The following is a 24,343-nucleotide window of genomic DNA, read 5'->3' on the forward strand; positions in this document are numbered from 1 at the left end:
TCCCTCCAACTCAGTCATCTAAGTGGGCTAAGAACCTGGGAGTAAAAATTGACAATGAGCTCTCGCTCAAATCCCAGGTTTCTACTCTTATGGGAACATGTTTCGGGATCCTCAGAATGTTGCGTAAGTTCTTTCCCCTTCTATCTGAGGAACATCGGAGGATAACTGTCCAGGCACTTATAGGATCCAGATTGGACTATGCAAATGTTCTATATCTGGGTCTGCCAGAATATCTCCTTCAGCGTTTGCAGGTGACCCAGAACGCTGCTGCTCCAGCGATCTTTGGCCTGCATCGTCGCACTAGTGCCTCTAACCTTCTTCTATCCCTCCATTGGCTTCCTGTACGGAAGAGGATACTGTTCAAGGCCATGACCCTAGCCCATAAGGCCCTGCATGGTAATGGTGCAAAATATCTCCAGAAGAGGCTGGACTTCTACCGACCTACACGATCCCTCAGGTCGGAAACATTGGCTCTGGCTCGGGTACCACGTATCAAAAGGGCTCGTCTAGGCGGCCGGTCCTTTAGATTCCTTGCCCCCCAACTATGGAACTCTCTACCGGTGTCCTTGCGGACTACCTCGAACTTGCTTGCCTTCAGGAAGGACTTAAAAACTTGGCTGTTCTCTGGTTAGTCCGCTTCCTCTTTTAGGCTCCTGTCTTTTTACTGTTATGTTTTCCAGTTCTTTCTTTAGGTCTGGAGCACAAAGCGCCGGGACACTCCTTTGGAGTAGCCGTTGCGCTATAAAAGTCCCATTTTAACATAACATAACATCTGGCGGGCTCTTTGAAAGCCAGAGCAGACTAACTCAGCCGCCGGTGCATGATGGATCACGAATGAACTCGGACGTGGCGCAAGGTCTCTTTCTGCAGTGGGGAGAGCCTTGGTTAGATCTAATCGCCACCGAAGAGAACGCGCAATGTCAGCAGTTCTGCGTGTTGGAATTTCCAAGGCGGCACTCGCTCGGCGACGCTTTTCGTCGCGAGTGGAGTTGCGGTCTGTTGTACGCCTTTCCGCCTATACCACTTCTGTCAAGAGTGCTGAAGAAGATCAGGCGCGACCGGGCCCAAGTCATCTTGGTGGCTCCGGATTGGGCATGGAGGTACTGGTATCCCGAGCTACTCAGTCTGTCAATCAATCCCCCGATACGACTGCCTCTTCAGGAGGACCGTCTGTCGCAGCAGCAGGGGACGGTCCTCCAACCTGTCCAGCCTCCACCTCCATGCGTGGAGATTGAGCGGCGACAGTTGATGCCATTTGACTTGCCTCCTGAAGTCTGTGATGCCATTCTGGCAGCCAGGCGTCCCTCCACAAAGACGGTATACACCTGCCAGTGGAACAAATTTGTGGCATGGTGCACAGCAAAGGCTGTGGATCCCCTTTCTGCCCCTCTTTCTGAGGTTCTTCTCTTTCTTCTTTCTTTGGCCCAGCGGGGCTCTGCTCTGGGCACCTTGAAGGTTTATCTTGCTGCAATCTCTGCTTTCTTAAGGCTTCCTGATCAGCCTTCTCTTTTCAAGTCCCCTGTTGTCTCCCGTTTTCTCAAGGGCATTACTCATATGTTCCCTCCTGTTCCATTCGTAATGCCTCAGTGGGACTTGAACCTTGTTCACACTTTTCTGATGTGCGCTCCCTTTGAGCCCCTTCACAACTGTCCCATTCGTCTACTGACTCTGAAAACTGCCTTCCTGGTGGCTATCACCTCTGCTAGGCGGGTGAGTGAGCTCCAGGCTCTGTCAGCTAAGCCTCCCTTCCTTTCGGTTCATATGGATAAGGTTGTCCTCCGGACACGTCCTTCTTTTCTTCCTAAAGTCGTGACTCCCTTTCACATCGGGCAGTCTGTCACGCTGCCCACCTTCTTTCCGCCTCCGCATCCTTCAAAAGATGAAGAGAGGCTCCACCGTCTGGACCCAAAACGTGCGCTGTCATTTTATTTAGACCGCACAAAACAGTTCCGGGTGGACGACCAACTTTTTGTTGGATATGTAGGTGCGAAGAAGGGTAATGCGATGGGTCGTGTTGTGTATTAAACTCTGCTATTTCTTGGCGAAAAAGGTCCCTCCTGTTGGGCTGAGAGCCCATTCCACCCGGGCCACAGCGGCGACAACTGCCCTGGGACGGGGAGTCCCCTTGCAGGACATCTGTCAGGCGGCGACGTGGGCTTCACTGCACACGTTCGCCAAGCACTATTGCCTGGACAGCCAAGTCCGGAGAGATGGCCACTTTGGCCGTTGCTTTCTGGTGTGATCTTGGTTCGCAGGCCCACCTCCGGGGTTGGTATTGCTGGGGTATCTATTCTAAGGTGAGGAATCTAACTAACGTGTTTCTTTCAGATGAACAACTTACTTACCTTCGGTAACAATGTATCTGTAAGAAACATTAGTTAGTTAGATTCCTCACCGACCCACCCAGCCTCCCCGTTCTGCGAACCGACATCTAGGGTTAAGGTTCTCCCTTTCAGGGCCCTAGATTTTTTGGCACCAGTGTCGGTCTCTTGCATGGCTCAGCGTCCCTGGCGCGGAAAGCTATGTATAAGAACTGACGTCAGCGCGCGAGGGCGGCGTCTAAGTACTCCGATGTCATTCCGGCGCACAACGCCGACGACGGACGTGGAGCCGCAGGCGACGCCTAGCGACGCGCAAGGGGTATTGCTACAAAAATCTTTCCGGATCCAGCCTGACGCCTGGGGATATTCTAAGGTGAGGAATCTAACTAACTAATGTTTATTACAGATACATTGTTACCGAAGGTAAGTAACTTGTTCTTTCAGAGAAATCACATCACGGAATTAACCCTCCTTCGCTTTGTTGGGCAACTTTGGTAAAAGCAGTGTGTTTATGGAAACTTAATATTCAATATGCCATTTAGTTTCATTATAGGGAGCTTTTTTGACAGCTTTTTAGTAATGAGGCAAATTGAGTTTTGTGTCACAAGCTTTTGTTCTGTGGTATTGTATATCCCCTGTGCCCCCGATGCATTTGATTTCACGCATTTCCTGCCTGAAGGTTAACCGGGACATTTGTACAGCCTGGGTGAATGAATAGGAATTAGTTGAAGCAGATTTGATAAATTGTGGACAATCGGTATCTTGAGAGAAATTTCTGGGAGAATTTGTAGCTCTGGGTTGTCCGTCTGCTTTTTGAAATTCATCACTCACATATTTTGCTTCATAGTAAGAATTTGCATGCTGCTCTATATAATGTTTGGATCACACAATTATCCACATTGCAGAGGATGTAATATATTTAACATTAGAAATGTGACGGTGTGCACTAATTTGCACTATTGTAGATTCTTCCTCAGAATGTTATATACCTTAATCCGTGTACTATGTTCATGCTGTGTGTTTTCTTTTCAGCCAAAAGCTTCCAATGTCCTTGGTGTAGTCAATAAGCCTCTTGCCGCTGCAGGCAAGCAGTCGCAATCCAAATCTTCACGCATGGAAACTGTAAGCAATGACAGCAACAGTTCTAATCCAAACTCTCCTGCAAGGATCAAATCAAGGTATACAGGCAAGGCAGCACTACTTTAAAGTTGGCAGAAGTTTCTTGAGCTCTTAACATTAGCATCATGACATAATTAATCTTATAATCTGCCTTACTGTACATATTTATTAGTGTTTAATCATAGCCAAGATGCAGCTTAAGTAGCTTGTTCCTGCCTGACTATACATTTAGTGTTAAAACCAGCTCAAATTAGTTGAACTGTTCTAACAAATCTACTGGGCAGGATTCAGTCCATTATAGGTGCTATATGTTTTGTGTAAAGTTGTAAACAACATAAAACCATTCTCCAAAACTTACTTTTCTGCCCTAGTGACTTGAATGGTTTTGAAGAGTCTAAGATGTTTGTTAATTATTATCGCTCCCATTTTTATGACTGATAATTGGAGCAGGATCATGGATATTAGATTGAGGATGGAGCAAATCAGCAAATATTCACAGATAAAATTTAATTTGTTTGTCTTGAAACTTTACAAGGTTAAATGATTCGCTCACACTCAATGGAGCTGTAGTGTATTGGAAACCATTATATCAGACAAAAGAAAAATTGTTATTAGCTGGAATGAAAACCCTAAATGTACATTCTTTATTTTTAGAATTTTAATCCCATTGAACTTTAAACCAATTGAAAGACCTCCTTGAAGTCCTTACCTTCTTGTATTTCTCTAAATAGTCTGATTTGGATATGTGGAGTAGTGCACCATAAGGTGTCTTAGGAGTGCTAAAGGAATGATCCCTGTATATCTTTCATCATATATGGGGGCTTTCTGGCCAAACATTTAGAGCAGTGTTAAGTGAATAGCCACATCCACGCAGATAACATTTCAACAACCAGCCCATCGTAACCTCCTGCCTTGGATGAAGCTTTGTTTTCTGTGTTTTAACAGACAGATTCTGGTGCTGCGTGGATCAGAAACAACGGTTCTACCTTTCATTGTAGCGCAGTCTAGGTGTACCACGACCCAGTTTGCCAAAAGTTAGGGGGGAGTTTTGCAGTAGAACTCTATCTCAGGGCCTAAGTCAATTCAGTGGCCCAGGGCAATACTTTGCAGTTTTTTTAAATTCTTTTCAGGACCTTCCCACCCCTGAGTCCTGGACACAAGCTGGGGCTAACAAAAGCCTTAGTGATGGCACATGTAGGTCATTAATATCTTATGTAAACTGGACTTCCAAAGAAGCGCACTGCCAGGATGCAGACAACAGACTTTGTGTGAATCTGAACACCCAGAGGCAAATGGACAAAAAAGGCTCTCCATCTCTTAATTTACATATTATTGTGTTGTCACTCAACGTGTTGTAGTCACTCAAGATCAGCTGCTGCGCTCAGAGGTGAGAACATTCTTTGTCATGACTCAATTAATGAACTTTCAAAGATCTCTGACTATATTCTTGTAGTACAAACTGCTGGGCCCCAATAAAATATAATCTAATGGATCAGCAGATATTCCACAACAGGATGAAAGAAGGTCCAGAAACCAAATAGATTTTGTAATAAAAGTATGGAGAGTGACAGTCCAAAAAGAGAACTGGAACACAGTGCACATACATGCAAGTGATGGGGTGCACAGAGAGGGATGGGTGGGTGAAAGACAGTGAGCTGCTGCTTTCATGGGGAAGTAATGGCCTCAAAAATGTAATGCCAGAGCTACATCAGAGGAACTTAGTTGGTTTAATTAAAAATAAAATGTATTTCTTTTTATTGAAAGGCTTGACAGTTCAGAATTGGATCCTAGTGAATGTGAAGACTACACTATGATGGGTTCCCCTTTATCTGGAAAAAAGGGGGATAAAAGTAATGACTCTGATCTCTTAAGGGTGAGTGCCTTATTGTAGGCAATTTTGTATTTCTATAAGTTGTTTAACAATTGGAGATTACACTTGCATTATCCATCCAAAATCTGTTTTAGTCTTATGTATGTTGTCTTTAGATTTGGTTATAGGTAACTATTCTGATTGCATTTTATGGTACTGGCTTGGCAGAGTACATCCTTCGTAAAACCTAGTAGATAGTATAAACTACAAGAAGTCAGTACTATTGTCTATCGATAGAAACAAAGTAACATTCATTTTTAGTAAAATTTTTCATTGGCGATGGCTCGATTTGGCATATTGTAAAAAAAAATAGTTTTAGATTATCTGAAATTAATAGTCCATTATTCATCTGGCAGATAATTATTTTCAGAGATTCCTAACCATATGAATAACCCTAAGCACCAAACAAATACTCAGACATTTCTTTGCTTTCCGATTCCTAAAATTTTATTTTGGTTTCAACTGAGTTCAACATTGGCTGTAACTTTGATTTTGCAGCATGAATCTCTTCTAGATTCACAGGTTGTGCAATCCCTTTTAGAATTGTTGCAAGCAGAGAGTCTCTGTCCGATCACCAATGTTGGTGATATGGTGCTTGAGCCTGCCTATGATTTAGCAAAGCCTTCTGACTCGGCTGGTGGCAGACCTGCTCTATGGATTCTCTCCAATTTCACAGCACTGCAGGATCTGGCAGAAAGTGATAGAACAATGTGGAGTTGAGTCTCATCACCTGAGGAGGCTTGGTACATCTACTTTCACAGAAAGATGGTCAGGCCTTCCACTCCAAACCTCAGACGTGTCATCTGCATGAGTGAAGATTGATCAATACTAATCAGAGGCTTTTAGCTTACTGCCAGAGTTAGTTGATGTCATCTTAGCTGCCTGGAAACCAGATACTGAGTCCTATATGTTTGTTTCAGGATTCCAGGCTGCAGGCCCTTTAAAGGCTCGTCTGACGTCCTGCGCTTTGTGCCTTGTCGCGCCAAACAGGACATAGCCGTTTCTGCACTTAAATGATACCTGTACTGTCTGTTTATTATGTATTTCTGACGGGCCTTTCTTATTTAGGTGTCACCTAGTGTTCGGTTTCTTGGAAGGGTCACTCTGTATCTCTCCACCCATTCTGGTCCATAAGATAGAAAAGTTGAAGGCACCTTCAGTGCAGGAACTTTTACTGTCTTTCTACCAAGACCAGTCTTTCTTACTTTCTTACCTCCCCTTTCTAACTAGGTTTTGTGTCTGTTTCCAAATGGACCGGTCTTAAACTCTTGTGTCTTTATATGCATCTCCTGCTCCTTCTAAGGAGGTGGAATGTTTGCACAGGCTTGACCATACCTTACCAGCTTTCTGGAGGAGACTTCTAAACAAAGATTACTCAACTTAGAATAAGCTCCAGGCATCAGACCAATTCGGAAAATCAATAGCATTACCTCTGTTTCTGGTAGGTGGCGGCAAAGTGACCCATGCCTGGTGTAATGTAGGCAGTGCCTATACAAGTGCCACCCAAGGGCGCTGACATTAACTCCTTTCCTTCTGCACCAACAGTCGCGGATCCGGAGAGCTACCCTTGTCACCTTTTTACCAACTTTTTAAAGACTTTTGTTATTTTTTTTAATTTTCCTCTTCTACCCAGTGTTCTAGGGATATGTTCCTCTCCCCCACCCCCGAAAACGTATACGTTTTAAGTGTTGTGGGGAATGTCACAGAAGAATGTCTATAACTGATCCCCACTCGGTCTGTCTGTGGTGCTTGGGGTGGGTCAAATCATGACTCCAAGGCCTGTGCAAATGTGCATCAGAAGGCGATTCGGGAGAGGGCAATTAAACTTGGCATGGCAATGGTAGACGCTGCGATTTGGTGGTCGCTCATTGGCCCGCTTCTGAAGTTTTTCCAGTGAAGCGCTGTCCCCAAAGTCGTTGTCTGGGGTGGGGGCGTGTATCAAGCTCACAGGCGTCACCAAACTCCTTATAACTGTGCTCTTCAGGGAAGGACTGAGCAATGTCATCAGCAGGGTCAAGGGTACCATATGCCACTTCATCCTCAAATTCAACAGCAAAAGACAGAGATACTGTTTACGAATTAGAAGGTTGCTGTGGTCCCGGCGGTCCCAGGCTCTACTTTGGACAGGGTTAGACAGAACAATAGCATTCTTGTTCGGTGTTGAGGGACCAAACCCAGCAAAGGTATTGGAATTGGGATGGGGCTTGGGACAGGAGTCAGTCCAGATCTAGGGGCTAATCTAAGGGGTCCAGTCGGCATCTAGGGAGGTCCTGCTGACAGGAAAACAAATAGAGCTTCCGCCACCTCCTTGGGGCCAAAAATCGGACCATAGGGAGCCAGATTGCCCAAAGATGTGGGCTATTGCCCAAAAAAAAAAACTGAATCTGGGCAGGAGTTGCTCCAATTAGAGGAAAATCCCAGAGGTGCAAAGACAAATTTTTAGCACTGGCTCTGCAGGTGGCGTGTGAAAACTAGGTCTAGAAACATGAGGACGTCCCAGACCCCCTTCCAGGGACTTGAAAGGGCAAGGTAAAGTCAAGTTGTGCTTCAACTTCTTTTTTGTCTTAATCCGATGATGACCATACTCAAGATGAAAAGCGCCGCCTAGCGGGAGTCGCCTTGGAAACTTAAACGCACAAAACTGCTGACATTGCACACTCTCTTCAGAGCAGAATAGATCTAACGAAGGCTCTCCCCCACTGTTGAAAGAGACCTTGCTCCACCACCTTCATCACGAGTGGAGCACAGGCATCCTGTATGCCTTTCCACCCTTACCACTCCTGCCCAGAGTGCTCAAGAAGATCAAGCGCCACCGGGCCCAAGTCAGCCTTGTGGCTCCGGACTGGGCACAGAGAGTTTGGTATCCCGAGCTTCTGCAGATGAGCGTCAATCCTCCGATCAGGCTGCACCTTCAGGAGAATTTTCTGTTGCAGCAGAAACTCTACACACCATGGTCAGTTCACTTCATGGTTCCGAGCTTCTTGCGTGGAAAGTCGTGAAAAGTTCTGACATCAGTGCTAGATAGACGACACAGATGTCACAGACGCAATCTATTGATGCGCAGAGGTAGAGCTATCCAAAATATTCTGGATCCAGCCTAATGCCTGAAATTTCTAAGGTAAGCAATCTGTGGCTAGATCATGTCTCTACCAGATAAGGTGTTACCAAAGGTAAGTAACTCGTCCTTCGTTTGGGGTTGACTATAAATATGTCAAAGTCACACCTGACTTCCTCCCATATGCTGTTTTTCATTGGAGCGATTGTGGACACAGTGTAGTTTTGCACCTTTCCACCAGCGCGGAGAACCCAGGACATTCAGGCTATGATCCCGATGTTTCAGCCTCAGTCCTGGATTCCAGTGAGACAGGCTTAGGCTGCTGTGTCTGATGGCCTCCTGCATCTTACTGGTGAAGCAAGCCAGATGGCACATGCAGGCTCTTTAGTGGAATCTGAAGTCCCAGTGGGTACAGCCCCAGGGTAATCACTCTGATTGCATCCTGATTATGTAGGAGACTGCAAAAGACTAGCAGTGGTTGTTACTGAATTGCGATCTCTTAAGTGGCACACCCCTGTCCCTTCCCCCACTCAGAGTTGCGATGGGGATAGATGCATCCCTTCTGGTTTGTGAAGGCTGTCTGCTGAGGTGGAGATACAGTCTCCTGGTGCTCCGAGCAATCCTCTTGGCATTGAAAGCCTTTATTCCATCCATAAAAGAGAGATTGGTACAGGTGCTTACAGACAACATCAACTGGTACAGCACAATGCAGGTCAGAGTGGGGTTTTGGGACCTCACCCTTGAGGCACTACACCTCTGGAAGTGGCTGGACCACCATAGGATCTTCCTGGTGGAGAACTACCAGGCAGGATTTTTTAATGCTAGGGCAGACAAACTCAGCCGTCGAGACCTAGTGGATCATGAGTAGCAGTTACTCCCGGAGGTGGAGGATGACTCTTCCACAGACAGGGAAACTATAGCTCAATCTATTTGCCACCACCAAGAACACTTAATGCCAGCACTTCTGTGTGTTAAAGTTTCCAATGTGTCTCTAGTTAGGAGCTGTGTTCCACCTCGAGTGGACTTAAGGACTCTTGCATGCTTTCCCGCCGATACCTCTACTGCCGTGAGTTCTGAAGAAGATCAGGATCGACTGGGTCAGTTATCCTAGTTGCCCCAGATTGGGCACGAAGAGTATGGTATCCAAAATGTTTGGACTTGAGCATCTGTCCTCCATTCAGGCTGCTGCGCCATTTCCCCCCGGAGGACCTGCTATTGCAGCTACAGGGCAAGGTTCTGCTCCCGGTTCTTCGCACTCTCCACATTTGTTTTCTCTCTTGCTCAGCTAGGCTTTGCTTTGGGCGCTGTAAAAGGGTACTTTTTAGGTTTCGCCTGGCGAACGCAGCTCAAAGCGCTGCTGTCCGCCAGCGAGATCTATTGTTGCTGACTTGCCTCGGAAGTGGGACAGGAGATGGGCACGCGCAGGCTTTTGGCAGATTTGAGTTGGTGTACGCGCACATGAACATGCACGTCCACACACGTGATGTGCACATCTCCTGTCCCCTTTCTGAGGCAAGTTAGAGCGGACCGCTGCAAGACTGGGCCGCTCAGAATGCCAAAAGGACACTCTGCCTCGATCAGGCACCAACAATAGCCCACACGGAGCCCCCCAGCCCTTCTTCACTCACCCGACTACTCTTCTGGGGGGGGGGGGGGAGGCTCCTCCTCGCGGCTGCAGCACTTCTCATGCGGGGCTTCCCTGCACTCCTGGGAGCCCCACGCTGCCGTGGGCAGCCTCGGCCGCCGAACTCTTCACCCGGGCCCCCTCCTGGGACCCGGGGCTTCTCTCCAGTCCGCCCGCCACCGCGGGGCTCTCCCTTCAGCATGGGAGCCCCGCGTTAGCACGGCACGCCAGTTTCTGTTTTTGCCGGAGCAGGCCCCGCCCACGTCCCGGCCAAGGGCGCCTGACTTCCGGCTTGTTTATGTCAGATCCTCTAAGGGTGGCGTGCACATCTATCTGGATCCGTTTTTGTGTCAGAGGGCATGTCACCCACCGAAGAACCCAGCGTGTTGACGAGATTTGCAGAGGCATTTATAGTGAAGGTTAGTATTCATTGTTGTATTGTCAAGAAAGTGGTGAGACCCGTGTATGGTGCTTAACATAAGTTATGCCGGACTGAGAAGACCAAGCGGGGGAGTTTTTGACTGAATTTGAGGTGAAATTGGAACTTTGTCTCGCTGTTTGGCCGCAGTTTGCTGTTGGCGCACACGCTGCCGTTAAGCCCATGAGCAACGCATTTAACCCCTTCGCTGCCAGGCCTTTTCCCCCTCCTGTGCCACGCCTTTTTTTGGCTATTTGGGGTAGTGCGCGCTTAGGCCCCTGTAACTTTTTGACCGCATTAGGTAGCCACGCCAAATTTGCGTCCTTTTCTTCCAACATCATGGGGATTCTAAAGGTACTCAGGGTTTGTGGATTCCCCTGGAGGGGTCACAGAAAAGAGCCAAAATACAGCAAAATTTTGGGTTTTTTTTTTGGAAAAATGGGAAAAACGGGCTGCAAATGAAAGCATCTGGGTTTTTCCCTGCAAATGTTATCAAAAAAGGGTTTGTGGGGTTGAAATCACCATTTTCCCAGCTTTTCGGGGATACTTGACTTTTGACAAAAACCCAACATTTTTTACACAGTTTTGGCATTTTTCTGGGACATAGGCTATTTTTGCAATTTTTGTGTGCCTTTGACCTCCTTCCAGTTAGTGTCTGAAATGGGTACAAAAGCAATAGTGGATCCTGGAAAGCTATACATTTTCGAAAAGAAGACAACATTCTGAATTCAGCAAGGGGTCATTTGTGTAGATCCATCAAGGTTTTTTTATAGAAACAAACAGTTAAATGTAGGATAAATTGAAATTTAGTTGAAAAAAACAGCCTTTTGTGTCAACGTTTTCACCTGTAACTTCTTCTAATTATGACAGCTCTTTGAAAGCAATATACCGTTGCATCCGCTGGACATTACTGGTTGTGGGGATATATAGGACTTGTAGGTTCACCAAGAACCCGACGAACCCAGAGCCAAAAACTGAGTAGTAACTTGCAATGGTTTTTTATTATGTACCGGGTATATAGTAATTATTCTGTAAAAAAGTGTACATGGAAAAATCGGTATGAAAGACACCTATGTATTTCTGAAATGGGAACAAAATATAGAGTTTAGAAACAGTAGATATTTGCACATTTCTGAAATTGGGAATACTCATACTAGCATGAGAATTATCAGTCATTTTTTAGAATGACTTCTTTTTTACACAATATCTTTCATTTGGAAAGCAGAAATGCATGGAAAGTCAATAGATAATAACAGTTCCTTTACAAATCTGAATTACCCTAAGTCTCCCGATAAAAATGGTACCTCACTTGTGTGGGTAGGCATAGTGCCCAAGACAGGAAACGGCGCAAAACGCAACGTGGTCACACCACATTTTCACAATGCAAAATTACCCTTTTTTTGCAAAGTGCCTAGCTGTAGTTTTTGAACCGTAGCTCTGCGGGCACCATGGGAAACCTAGCAAACCTATACATTTTTGAAAAGTAGACACCCAGGGGAATCCAGGATGGGGTGACTTGACTGCCTCCCACCAGGGTCTGTTACCCAGAATCCCTTGCAAACCTAAAAAATTGGCAAAAAAAACACATTTTCCCCACATTTCTGTCGTGGAAAGTTCCGGAATCTGCGTGGATCCACAAATTTCCACCCACCCCGCGTTCCCCAAAGTCTTACGAGAAAAACGGTACCTCACTTGTGTGGATCGGCCTAGTGCCCGCGACAGGAAACGGCGCAAAACGCAACCGGGTCACACCTCAATTTCGCAGTGAAAAATGACCCTTTTTTGGAAAAATGACTAGCTGTAGTTTTTGAACCCTAGCTCTGCGGGCACCTTGGGAAACCTAGCAAACCTATACATTTTTGAAAGGTAGACACCCAGGGGAATCCAGGATGGGGTGACTTGACTGCCTCCCACCAGGGTCTGTTACCCAGAATCCCTTGCAAACCTAAAAAATTGGCAAAAAAAACACATTTTCCACACATTTCTGTCGTGGAAAGTTCCGGAATCTGCGTGGATCCACAAATTTCCACCCACCCCGTGTTCCCCAAAGTCTTACGAGAAAAACGGTACCTCACTTGTGTGGGTCGGCCTAGTGCCCGCGACAGGAAACGGCGCAAAACGCAACCTGGTCACACCTCAATTTCGCAGTGAAAAATGACCCTTTTTTGGAAAAATGACTAGCTGTAGTTTTTGAACCCTAGCTCTGCGGGCACCTTGGGAAACCTAGCAAACCTATACATTTTTGAAAAGTAGACACCCAGGGGAATCCAGGATGGGGTGATTTGACTGCCTCCCACCATGGTCTGTTACCCAGAATCCCTTGCAAACGTACAAAATTGACAAAAAAAACACATTTTCCCCACCTTTCTGTGATGGAAAGTTCTGGAATCTGCGTGGATCCACAATTTTCCACCCACCCCGCGTTCCCCAAAGTCTTCCGAGAAAAACGGTACCTCACTTGTGTGGGTCGGCCAAGTTCCCGCCACAGGCAAGGGCCCCAAACGTAGTGAGGCGACATCAACATTGCCTATCTCAAAACCACCTGGTTTTGCAAGGGGGGTCTCTTGGCTTTTTGGCCCGGGGCACGGCGGCCATCTAGGCAAACCTACCAAACCCATACATTTCTGAAAACTAGACACCCGGGGGCTTCCAGGGAGGTATGGCTTGCGTGGATCCCCCCACGTTTCCTTACCCAGAATCCCCTGCAAACCTCAGTTTTAGCTGAAAAAATCACTTTTTTCACACTTTTTTGTGTGGGAAAGTTGTGGCATCAACGGGCTCACTCAAAATTCACACCTCCCAGCGTTCCCCTGGGTCTCCCGGTAAAAATGGTGCCTCACTTGTGTGGGAGGCCCAAGTACCCGCGACAGGCAAGGGCCCCAAACGTAGTGATGCGACATTTGATATGGGCAATGTTGATGTCGCCTCACTACGTTTGGGGCCCTTGCCTGTCGCGGGTACTTGGGCCTCCCACACAAGTGAGGCACCATTTTTACCGGGAGACCCAGGGGAACGCTGGGAGGTGTGAAATTTGAGTGAGCCCGGTGATGCCACAACTTTCCCACACAAAAAAGTGTGAAAAGGTGATTTTCTCAGCTAAAATTGAGGTTTGCAGGGGATTCTGGGTAAGGAAACGTGGGGGGATCCACGCAAGCCATACCTCCCTGGAAGCCCCCGGGTGTCTAGTTTTCAGAAATGTATGGGTTTGGTAGGTTTGCCTAGATGGCCGCCGTGCCCCGGGCCAAAAAGCCAAGAGACCCCCCTTGCAAAACCAGGTGGTTTTGAGATAGGCAATGTTGATGTCGCCTCACTACGTTTGGGGCCCTTGCCTGTCGCGGGTACTTGGGCCTCCCACACAAGTGAGGCACCATTTTTACCGGGAGACCCAGGGGAACGCTGGGAGGTGTGAAATTTGAGTGAGCCCGGTGATGCCACAACTTTCCCACACAAAAAAGTGTGAAAAAAGTGATTTTTTCAGCTAAAATTGAGGTTTGCAGGGGATTCTGGGTAAGGAAACGTGGGGGGAATCCACGCAAGCCATACCTCCCTGGAAGCCCCCGGGTGTCTAGTTTTCAGAAATGTATGGGTTTGGTAGGTTTGCCTAGATGGCCGCCGTGCCCCGGGCCAAAAAGCCAAGAGACCCCCCTTGCAAAACCAGGTGGTTTTGAGATAGGCAATGTTGATGTCGCCTCACTACGTTTGGGGCCCTTGCCTGTCGCGGGAACTTGGGCCTCCCACACAAGTGAGGCACCATTTTTACCGGGAGACCCAGGGGAACGCTGGGAGGTGTGAAATTTGAGTGAGCCCGGTGATGCCACAACTTTCCCACACAAAAAAGTGTGAAAAAAGTGATTTTTTCAGCTAAAATTGAGGTTTGCAGGGGATTCTGGGTAAGGAAACGTGGGGGGATCCACGCAAGCCATACCTCCCTGGAAGCCCCCGGATGTCTAGTTTTCAGAAATGTATGGGTTTGGTAGGTTTGCCTAGATGGCCGCCGTGCCCCGGGCCAAAAAGCCAAGAGACCCCCCTTGCAAAACCAGGTGGTTTTGAGATAGGCAATGTTGATGTCGCCTCACTACGTTTGGGGCCCTTGCCTGTAGCGGGTACTTGGGCCTCCCACACAAGTGAGGCACCATTTTTACCGGGAGACCCAGGGGAACGCTGGGAGGTGTGAAATTTGAGTGAGCCCGGTGATGCCACAACTTTCCCACACAAAAAAGTGTGAAAAAAGTAATTTTTTTCAGCTAAAATTGAGGTTTGCAGGGGATTCTGGGTAAGGAAACGTGGGGGATCCACGCAAGCCATACCTCCCTGGAAGCCCCTGGGTGTCTAGTTTTCAGAAATGTATGGGTTTGGTAGGTTTGCCTAGATGGCCGCCGTGCCCCGGGCCAAAAAGCCAAGAGACCCCCCTTGCAAAACCAGGTGGTTTTGAGATAGGCAATGTTGATGTCGCCTCACTACGTTTGGGGCCCTTGCCTGTCGCGGGTACTTGGGCCTTCCACACAAGTGAGGCACCATTGTTACCGGGAGACCCAGGGGAACGCTGGGAGGTGTGAAATTTGAGTGAGCCCGGTGATGCCACAACTTTCCCACACAAAAAAGTGTGAAAAAAGTGCTTTTTTCAGCTAAAATTGAGGTTTGCAGGGGATTCTGGGTAAGGAAACGTGGGGGGATCCACGCAAGCCATACCTCCCTGGAAGCCCCCGGGTGTCTAGTTTTCAGAAATGTATGGGTTTGGTAGGTTTGCCTAGATGGCCGCCGTGCCCCGGGCCAAAAAGCCAAGAGACCCCCCTTGCAAAACCAGGTGGTTTTGAGATAGGCAATGTTGATGTCGCCTCACTACGTTTGGGGCCCTTGCCTGTCGCGGGTACTTGGGCCTCCCACACAAGTGAGGCACCATTTTTACCGGGAGACCCAGGGCAACGCTGGGAGGTGTGAAATTTGAGTGAGCCCGGTGATGCCACAACTTTCCCACACAAAAAAGTGTGAAAAAAGTGATTTTTTTCAGCTAAAATTGAGGTTTGCAGGGGATTCTGGGTAAGGAAACGTTGGGGGATCCACGCAAGCCATACCTCCCTGGAAGCACCCGGGTGTCTAGTTTTCAGAAATGTATGGGTTTGGTAGGTTTGCCTAGATGGCCGCCGTGCCCCGGGCCAAAAAGCCAAGAGACCCCCCTTGCAAAACCAGGTGGTTTTGAGATAGGCAATGTTGATGTCGCCTCACTACGTTTGGGGCCCTTGCCTGTCGCGGGTACTTGGGCCTCCCACACAAGTGAGGCACCATTTTTACCGGGAGACCCAGGGGAACGCTGGGAGGTGTGAAATTTGAGTGAGCCCGGTGATGCCACAACTTTCCCACACAAAAAAAGTGTGAAAAAAGTGATTTTTTCAGCTAAAATTGAGGTTTGCAGGGGATTCTGGGTAAGGAAACGTGGGGGGATCCACGCAAGCCATACCTCCCTGGAAGCCCCCGGGTGTCTAGTTTTCAGAAATGTATGGGTTTGGTAGGTTTGCCTAGATGGCCGCCGAGCACAGGCCAAAAAGACAGTTGACCCCCTTGCAAAACCAGAACGTTTTGACATTGTTTCTACAACGTGAGAATTTCGGCACAATATTGCATGAACAATGTGACAGATATTGTGAGGTTTGCAGGACATTGAGGATAAAAAACTTTTTGTAATGCACAAGAGAGACATCTCCATGAACTCCCATGGGATTATGACAATATCCACAGTTGGTGGGTTATTTATACATGGAACATACACCTTGGCAGAGAAACTAAAAAGACCAAGAATCCTGCACAGCCACCTATTCCTCAAACGCACACACATACTGGTTGGATTTGGCACGAGGGCGAGTGATGGTTCAGTATATAAAATTTTATTAACAAGAGATTTCACAAAAATGAAATGCACTGTCAATAATTCAATGGAGAAAAAACTGAACCAATGACTCGCAGCTCGTGAGCTGTAAAGCCACGGCAAGGCACCAACCGCTTTACAGGCCATTCACACATCTTTCATACATGATACACACAAGACCATTTGCACCATCAGGCACAAAAACAACACATTACAAAATTCACAAAAGGGACAAGGTACACCCTGCTTCAGAAAGGCAAATATTACTGCACAGCCATCTAATCCTCAAGCACGCACACATACTGGTTGGATTTGGCACGAGGGTGAGTGATGGTTCAGATTATACAATTGTATTAGCCAGTGATTTCACAAAAATGAAATGCACTGTTAATAATTGAAAGGGCGAGAAACTGAACCATTGACTCACAGCTCGTGAGCTGTAAAGCCACGACAAGGCACCAACCTCTTTACAGGCCATTCATACACCTTTCATACGCGTGAGACATACAAAACCATTCACACCGCCAGCCGCGGGCCCATCACATAACAAAACTCACACCAGCACACAGCGCCATTCAAGGGCCCATCACTTTCACACGCCCACATTCCTGACGCAGCAACTACACAAGCAGATGGATTGCGTGGAGTGGCACTCAGCTAGCAGTGTGTGTAGTGACCAGCAGCAAGTCACTACTCACACACAGCCAGCCGAGCGCCAGTCCACGCACACCGCTAGCCGAGCACCAGTCCACGCACACCGCTAGCTAAACACCAGTCCACGCACACCGCCAGCCAAGCACCAGTCCACGCACACCGCCAGCCAAGCACCAGTCCATGCACACCGCCAGCCACGCACAACTCCACGTACACCGCCAAAGACATGCCAGTCCACACACACTGCCAACACATTTAGGATTTTTTTAGACAAAAATAGAAACACAAACAAATCACAAATAGATACAAATCTACAAACACAAAATCAGAAACTAAACACATTGCACTAACGGCAACCTTGAAACAGGATCAAATTTTTCAAAGACTACAAACCAATCAGTTAACTTTACCACTCATGAATGCTCCCAAAAATTCTTTTGAGTATGGTACGCTCTAAAACAAGCAGGGACACACAGCCCAGGTTTAGATGGACAGTCGGGGCAATACATACGAATCTCCTTCCGCGTACCTCTTCGCCAACAGACTCATCTGCATCTCCTAGTGGGAAAATCTTTTGCCGGTGTGGGAGGGATGAAATCAGGAAAGTGGCGATCTTTCAATCGAACCACATCCTCCACCACTCCACATCTAGGAACACTTGCCTGTTCCACAACAACAAGGCTAGCTATCACAGAGTGCTGAAACTGAAGAAATGTCAACTTTGACGCAGGAGAACACTCCTTGAACACAATAAAAGCATTGAACATTGCTAATTCGAAGAAATGGATGGCCAACTTCTTATACCAAACATAAGCCTTCCGAATAGCAGAGTAAGGTTCCAACATCTGATCTACTCTGTCAACACCACCCATGTTCTTATTGTAGTCTAGAATGCACACAGGTTTGCGCACTTCAGCAACCTGACCCCAAACAGTCACAGGTGAAGTTCTCTCATCATGGATGGTAGTCAGCATGTACACATCCCTCCTGTCCACAAATTTAACAGCTAGTAGTTCATCACTACGCAAGGAACTGCACTGCCCCCTCTGAAGTTTTTTGCAAACAACTCTTTCGGATAAGCCTTACGGTTAGAGCGGATTGTGCCACATGCAAAAGTGTCCACTTTATACAATTCCTTAAATAATTGCACAGCAGTATAGAAGTTATCAAGGTACAAATGGTGGCCTCTGTTAAACAGTCTCCTAGCAAGATCCCACACAATTTTCTCTGCAACTCCAAAAGTGGACGGACAACCTGGGGGGTCAATAGCAGAATCTCTACCAGTGTACACACGAAAATTAAAAACATATCCTGTCCTACTCTCAGACAACATATACAGCTTAATTCCATAGCGTGCCCTCTTGCTAGGGATGTACTGCCTAAAAACCAAACGGCCCTTGAACAAGACCAAAGACTCATCAATAGATATTTCTTTCCCTGGAGTATAGATCTCAGAAAATCGAGCCACTAAGTGATCAAGAACGGGCCGAATCTTAAAAAGACGGTCACAGTCAGGGTGATCTCGTGGCAACGCCATAGAATTATCAACAAAATGCAGCATACGTAGCAAAAGTAAATACCGATTACGAGTCATAACTGCAGGAAATATGGCAGTTGCCAACAAGGGGCTAGTAGACCAATATGAAGCCAAGGTTGGCTTCCTTACCACACCCATCCATAAAGTCAAACCCAGAAACTTCTTCATCTCTTCCAGATATGTGGGAGTCCACCGGGTAGCTCTAGACTGGGGCCTAAGTTTGTCGCTGTTGTTCCTCAAAAACTGTTCAGCATACAAATTAGTCTGCTCAACAATCTCACCCAAAAATACATCATCCATAAACAACTGAAAAAACTGTATAGGCAAAAAGTTTTCACAATTCACTGTACACCCTGCATCACCGCTAAAGGCAGGCAACACCGGCTGCGCCATGTTTGGATCAACCCAAAGTCCAGCACTTCCAGTAGGAAGCCTAGCAGCCTCAGACTGCAATCCAGATGCCTCTTGCACCATCGGCACAGCAGTTTCCTCCTCTAAGACAGGCACCTCATCCGCACTGAGAGTTGCTTCATCCACACCAAGAGTACCTTCATCTGCACTGAGAGTACCTTCATCATCCGATGATTCCATGTTGAGAGAAAACTCACTGCCAGAATCTTCCCCTCCCTCCTCTCCCTCAGACGCACTGTCAGTCTCATAATCATGCTCAGAGGAAGATTCGAGAAGCATACCAACCACCTGTTGAGCAGTCATTCTACGGCTAGCCATATTGCTCACTAATAAAGGTAACTTGTCAAACAAGTCAACAACAACAAACTCTGTAAAATAAGTAAAAAACAAAAAGCACCTTTATCAAAAACTCAAATATACTCCAAAACAATACCACTCACTTGCCAGAGGCAGCTAAACTACTCACCACCACCAACTCTGTACAGACACAGTATGGATCAACAATATCCCACTAAAAAAAAGAGAAAAGCAATTACACATAAGACTATGCAGAACACATCACAAAGAATGTCATGCTCAAACCACTAACTAAATATGCCGCCATTATGACATCACTTACAAAAAAAATTCATTCAGACATTATATTATTACTCATTTGGTGTAAATACAACAACAAAAAATTTCTTACCAACACAATGCAACTACACAAAACTGCAGAACAGCCACCGTCGAAAAGCTTTAGACTAGAATAAAAAGAAAAAAAACTTTATTGTAACATATGCATATAATGCTCTAGACCATCACGTACTGCGCAAAATGTATTGCTTGACCCTCCCACTTTCAAAAAGGAAAAATCAATGGCCCAATCCTTTACAAGCAACGCGGCGAGAATCTGGAACTGAGCCTCAGCTCCGGACCACCCCCTCCCTCTTCCCAGTCCTTCAAAACTAACCTCAAAGTTCTCCTCCTGCAAAGACACTTCCAAACTTAATTCACACCCTCTCTATTGTGTGAAGGAAGTCTTTACATTATAGGAAATTCTGTTCTCCATGCCCGTAGAAGTGCCTACCCAGTGTGTTCCTGTGTTTTGCGTGTCTGCCATTTATTGCACTTTTATACCTCTACTTGTACTCTTTTGTAAGTTGACACCACTACAGTACACCTGCTTGTGCTAAGACATCAAGCCTTCTAAGGTCTAGTGGGGCCTTCTACGGTGTAGCATGGGAATGTGCTCCCTCAGTACAGTGGTGTGGTAGACTGGTCATGAATGCAGAACCCGGTTCCCCATTTCCAAATTCAACAGCTCCGGCAATAGTGCCACATCCCCACTGAACGCCATACTTGCCCACTGAGAGAAACTTGCACTGCCTTCAGCTATAACCTAATTGTGCCCGCTATAAACACTTGGATGTGGCTCAATTCAAATTATGCACTTGATAAGAGTAATACGCTGCCTAAAAAAACAAAAAACACTCCTAGGGAATGCAAAGCATGTGAAATGTAGGCAGAAACAACATGGTTACCTAAACGATCGCTCACTAACTATTCAGAAATCAGCGAGTGGTTTCACTGGAAAAGTTATGGACATGACTAAAGGGCCCTGAAGGGAACCGTTTCACTGTCCATTGCTTACATCCTTACAAAACATAAGCAGTATGGTAGACCACATCCATAAACACAGAACCATGGTGCACATTGTGTTTTCCAATTCACCCATCAACCAGGTATTGCAGTACCTCCAGAAATAGTACACTCTCCCACCCTGGAAACAACAATGCTGTTCAAAGAAAGACGAGAAAACAAAATTAGCAATACACTGGCAAACTCTGATGCTGGTGTACTTGGATGCAAATGAAATCAATCTGGCCACTTTGCAACCCCTCTGTCTTACTTTATTTCGCCCCCCGCTGGGAACAACAATACTGTTCAAAGGAAGACGAGAAAACGAAAGTAGAACTTCACTGGCAAACTCTGATGCTGGTGTACTTGGATGCAAATGAAATCAATCTGGCCACTTTGCAACCCCTCTGTCTTACTTTATTTCACCTCCCCTGGGAACAACAATACTGTTCAAAGGAAGACAAGAAAACGAAAGAAGCACTTCACTGGCAAACTCTGATGCTGGTGTACTTGGAAGCAAATAAAATCAATCTGGCCACTTTGCAACCCCTCTGTCTCACTTTATTTCACCCCCCTGGGAACAACAATGCTCTTCAACGTTACACGAGTAAACTAAAGTAGCACTTCACTGGCAAACTCTGTGATGCTGGTGTATTTGCATACCAAAAAAAAAAACGGGGCACTTTGCAACCCCTCTGACCTATTTTGTTTCACCCCCCACCCCCCTGCCAGCACCCACCGATCACAAGATGTAAAATAAATCAATCTGGCCACTTTGCAATCCCTCTGCCTAACTTTATTTTGCCCCCTGGGAAAAACAATGCTGTTCAAAAGAAGCCCAGAAAACGAATGTACCACTACACTGGAAAACAAAAACATTCTGGTGTCTTTCAATGCACATACAATCAATCTGGCCACTTTGCAACCCATAATAATTACTTTATTTAGCCCCCCACCCCCATCCCACGCTAGCAGCACCCCTACGCAAGAAAACGACAAAGAAACGAAAACGAGCGGTTTTTTTTTTTGTAAAATGCACATAAAAACACCTGCGCTTGGACGATCCAAGCGCAGGAACAAAGCAGAGTGTTCCCAATAACATTTCCAACCCCCCAGCATTGTGCCCCCACCCTACCTAACCCACCGAAGCAACAGTACCCCCTCCCCAGCCCCAAAACTGACCTTTACTCTCCGACGCGCAGGAAGCAAATGGCTTCCAGCGCCTCGGAGAGCAAAGGGGAAGCCTCCGGTGATGTCAGCGCGGCTCCCGCGCTGACGTCATTGATGACGCGGGCGGGGGGGGGGCAGGGGAAGGTCTTCCCCTGCCTCCCCAGCAAAAAAAAAAAGATCGCGGAATCCCGGGGGGAGCGCCAGCGCTTCCCCCAAGGGTGGGTCCCATGACGAGATGGTCTCGTCATGGGCACAGCGCGACTGTGCTCCATGACGAGACCATCTCGTCATGGGCACTGAAGGGGTTAAAGGAAAGCTCTCCGTGAGGCTGATTCCAGCGAGCAGGCATAGTTAGACGCGCGGAGTTGAGCGTGAGTAGTTGCCGAGTCTACACAGAGACGCGCTCATGATGCGTGCGCACAAGTGAACGGAAGGGAATGAAGCATGCATGTTTAACGTGCCGACGAAAGAGAATAGACTGGGAATCACAGTCTAACACCAACGCACAGGACGTACGAAAGAATGAGGAACTTCACGCTGTGTTTCCAGCTTTGAGGCATCGCAGTGTCACTCGAGTCCTCCGAGTGTGTAATTCGAGACATACCATAGTGCTGTTATCAGTGTGCTACATCGGCACAATAAAAAACTAGCATTTGCAATGCAATAGGTCTTGCATTTGAGCTATTGACATTGCAAATGAAAATGCCTTTTATTTTTGTTTTCGTTTTTAAAACATAAATAAAAGGCATTGTCATTTGCAATGTCAATAGCTCAAACTCGCATAAATGCGAGACCTATTGCATTGCAAATGCTTGTTGGCTCATTCACTATTTTACGGTTGCCGGACCAGCCCTGATTGTTAGTCACTGGTCATGATGAATTTTTGGAAAGACCTACAACACTTGTTTCCTTCCTCTCCCTATGCCATGCCACAGTGGGACCATAATTGGGCCGTCACTTTTTTGATGTGCACTTTTCTTTGAGCTGCTGCACAGCTTTCCATGCTTCTGAGGACTTAAGGTTTAGTGAACCTCACATTTGGATCCTAGCACTTGTATTTACTCTTTTTCTGTAAATGTTATTAAGAACTAAGGAAAGTGTGGTTAATTCCTCTTATAAAGTCCCAGGGACTGAGGCAATGTCGTCCAGCATTAATTAAATTGCAGCTCTTAGAGAACGGACACGCAGCATGGAGGTTAGCTAGGTTTTTGAAGAGAGCACTCCACCAGAGGAAAACCTTTATTATTGATGAATTTTAACTTTATGGTAACCTCCCCTTCTTCTTTCAAAGGGTTTCTATCAAAGTCATGTACTTTTATCTTCAAAATTTTAAACTGTTTTTCTTTCCTGTTTTTAATCTATGAAATTTAATGTAATATGGTCTATCTCATGTGCTTTTATGATTGTTAAAAAACATTTGAATAAATCTTTCTTTGATTTGATTTTGCTATGTGGAACCTATATTTTGTCAAAACTAGGGGCCCATAGAGGAGCCATAGGGAATCCAGAGCAGGATGTCCTGTTTCAAATGATGTGGCACAGGTTCAGGACATGAGAAATAGAAATAAAACCTGTATATTATTCTCAAATGCTAATGTAAGAAAAGAACCAAATACGCAGTTTTGCAAATTGGGTCCAAAGTTATTCCAAAGGTTGCTAACTAGACACAGTGTTACTCTACTCAAAATTGATATTGTGTGTGCATCTGAATGTTGTAAGTGATGGCATGCTTTCAATATTAAACAAAATGATAGCACCCTTGATACAGTAATTCACATAATACAGTAAGTAGTGATTTCAAACCCATGTTAAGGTCGACCGGGATTACGGATAGTCACTAAAAATGTCTCTTTTTAACTACGTTTGAAAACATGCGTATTTGCAAAAGAGCCCAAACAGGATTCGACCCGATCCTACCACTGGAGATGAGATAAGGCGAAGGGGCTTCAATCAACAGGTCATACCCCTAAAATATCTGCTGACATGATCCTGGTTCCACAGTTGGTCCTGGTCCTTATAGCAAATTGTGTCCTTAAATGAGGCCATGTTGCAGCTTTTTGAGATGCTTCCATCTCCCTCTGTTGTCGCTTTTGGCCCCCCCCGGAGCTGCAAGAGCCTCTTGTTGGATTTCCTCCTTCAGCTCATCTGACCTCTTGGGAACCATGCATGAGCCTATTTCAGTACCAGTTAATGCTTCCGCTCTGACCCCAAGTTCCACACCAGTTCCTTCCATTTCTGTTGCTGATGCTGACTTCACTGACCCCGGACCCGATCCTGACACTGGAATCCACCCCACCAATCCACAGTCAGTTGATCTTTTGCCAGGTGGCATAAGCTGTCCCTCAGTGATCCAGATTTTTCTGACATGGCAGGCTATGCCTAAAAGCATTGTGGTACAGATGTCAACTAGTAAATTCATGCCTATTGCCTTTCCAACCAGTCCTCTGAATGGAGAGCTGAAACCTTCTGATGCCTTCAGAAAGAGCTTATGTTCAAAGCATATGAGCTGCAGATCACACACTCAGGATAGTAGATCGCCATCTGGTGTTGGGCTCAGATGCTTGCAGGTTGTTGTTGTCTTCGGAAGAAGTCTTTGGTCATGAGATAGGTGACTCCTCCTTTGGACGGCAGTGCGCATGGGCATCAACTCCATCGTTAGATTGTTTTTTTCCGCCATTGGGTTC

The 24,343-nt window shown here is 46.5% G+C and overlaps 1 protein-coding gene across 2 annotated transcripts in view; it reads left to right on the forward strand.

The window, feature by feature from the left end:
* Positions 1-24,343, forward strand: part of PDS5B (PDS5 cohesin associated factor B) — an 802,561-nt gene that overhangs the window by 673,453 nt on the left and 104,765 nt on the right. For both annotated transcript variants that reach the window (XM_085621687.1, XM_085621686.1), the window contains exons 30-31: positions 3,354-3,499; positions 5,205-5,313. In XM_085621687.1, coding sequence (XP_085477813.1) covers positions 3,354-3,499; positions 5,205-5,313 — 255 coding nt within the window. The remainder of the gene's footprint in view (positions 1-3,353; positions 3,500-5,204; positions 5,314-24,343) is intronic.

This window comes from Triturus cristatus, chromosome 8, assembly GCF_964204655.1.
Source record: "Triturus cristatus chromosome 8, aTriCri1.1, whole genome shotgun sequence".
Lineage (NCBI taxonomy): Eukaryota > Metazoa > Chordata > Amphibia > Caudata > Salamandridae > Triturus > Triturus cristatus.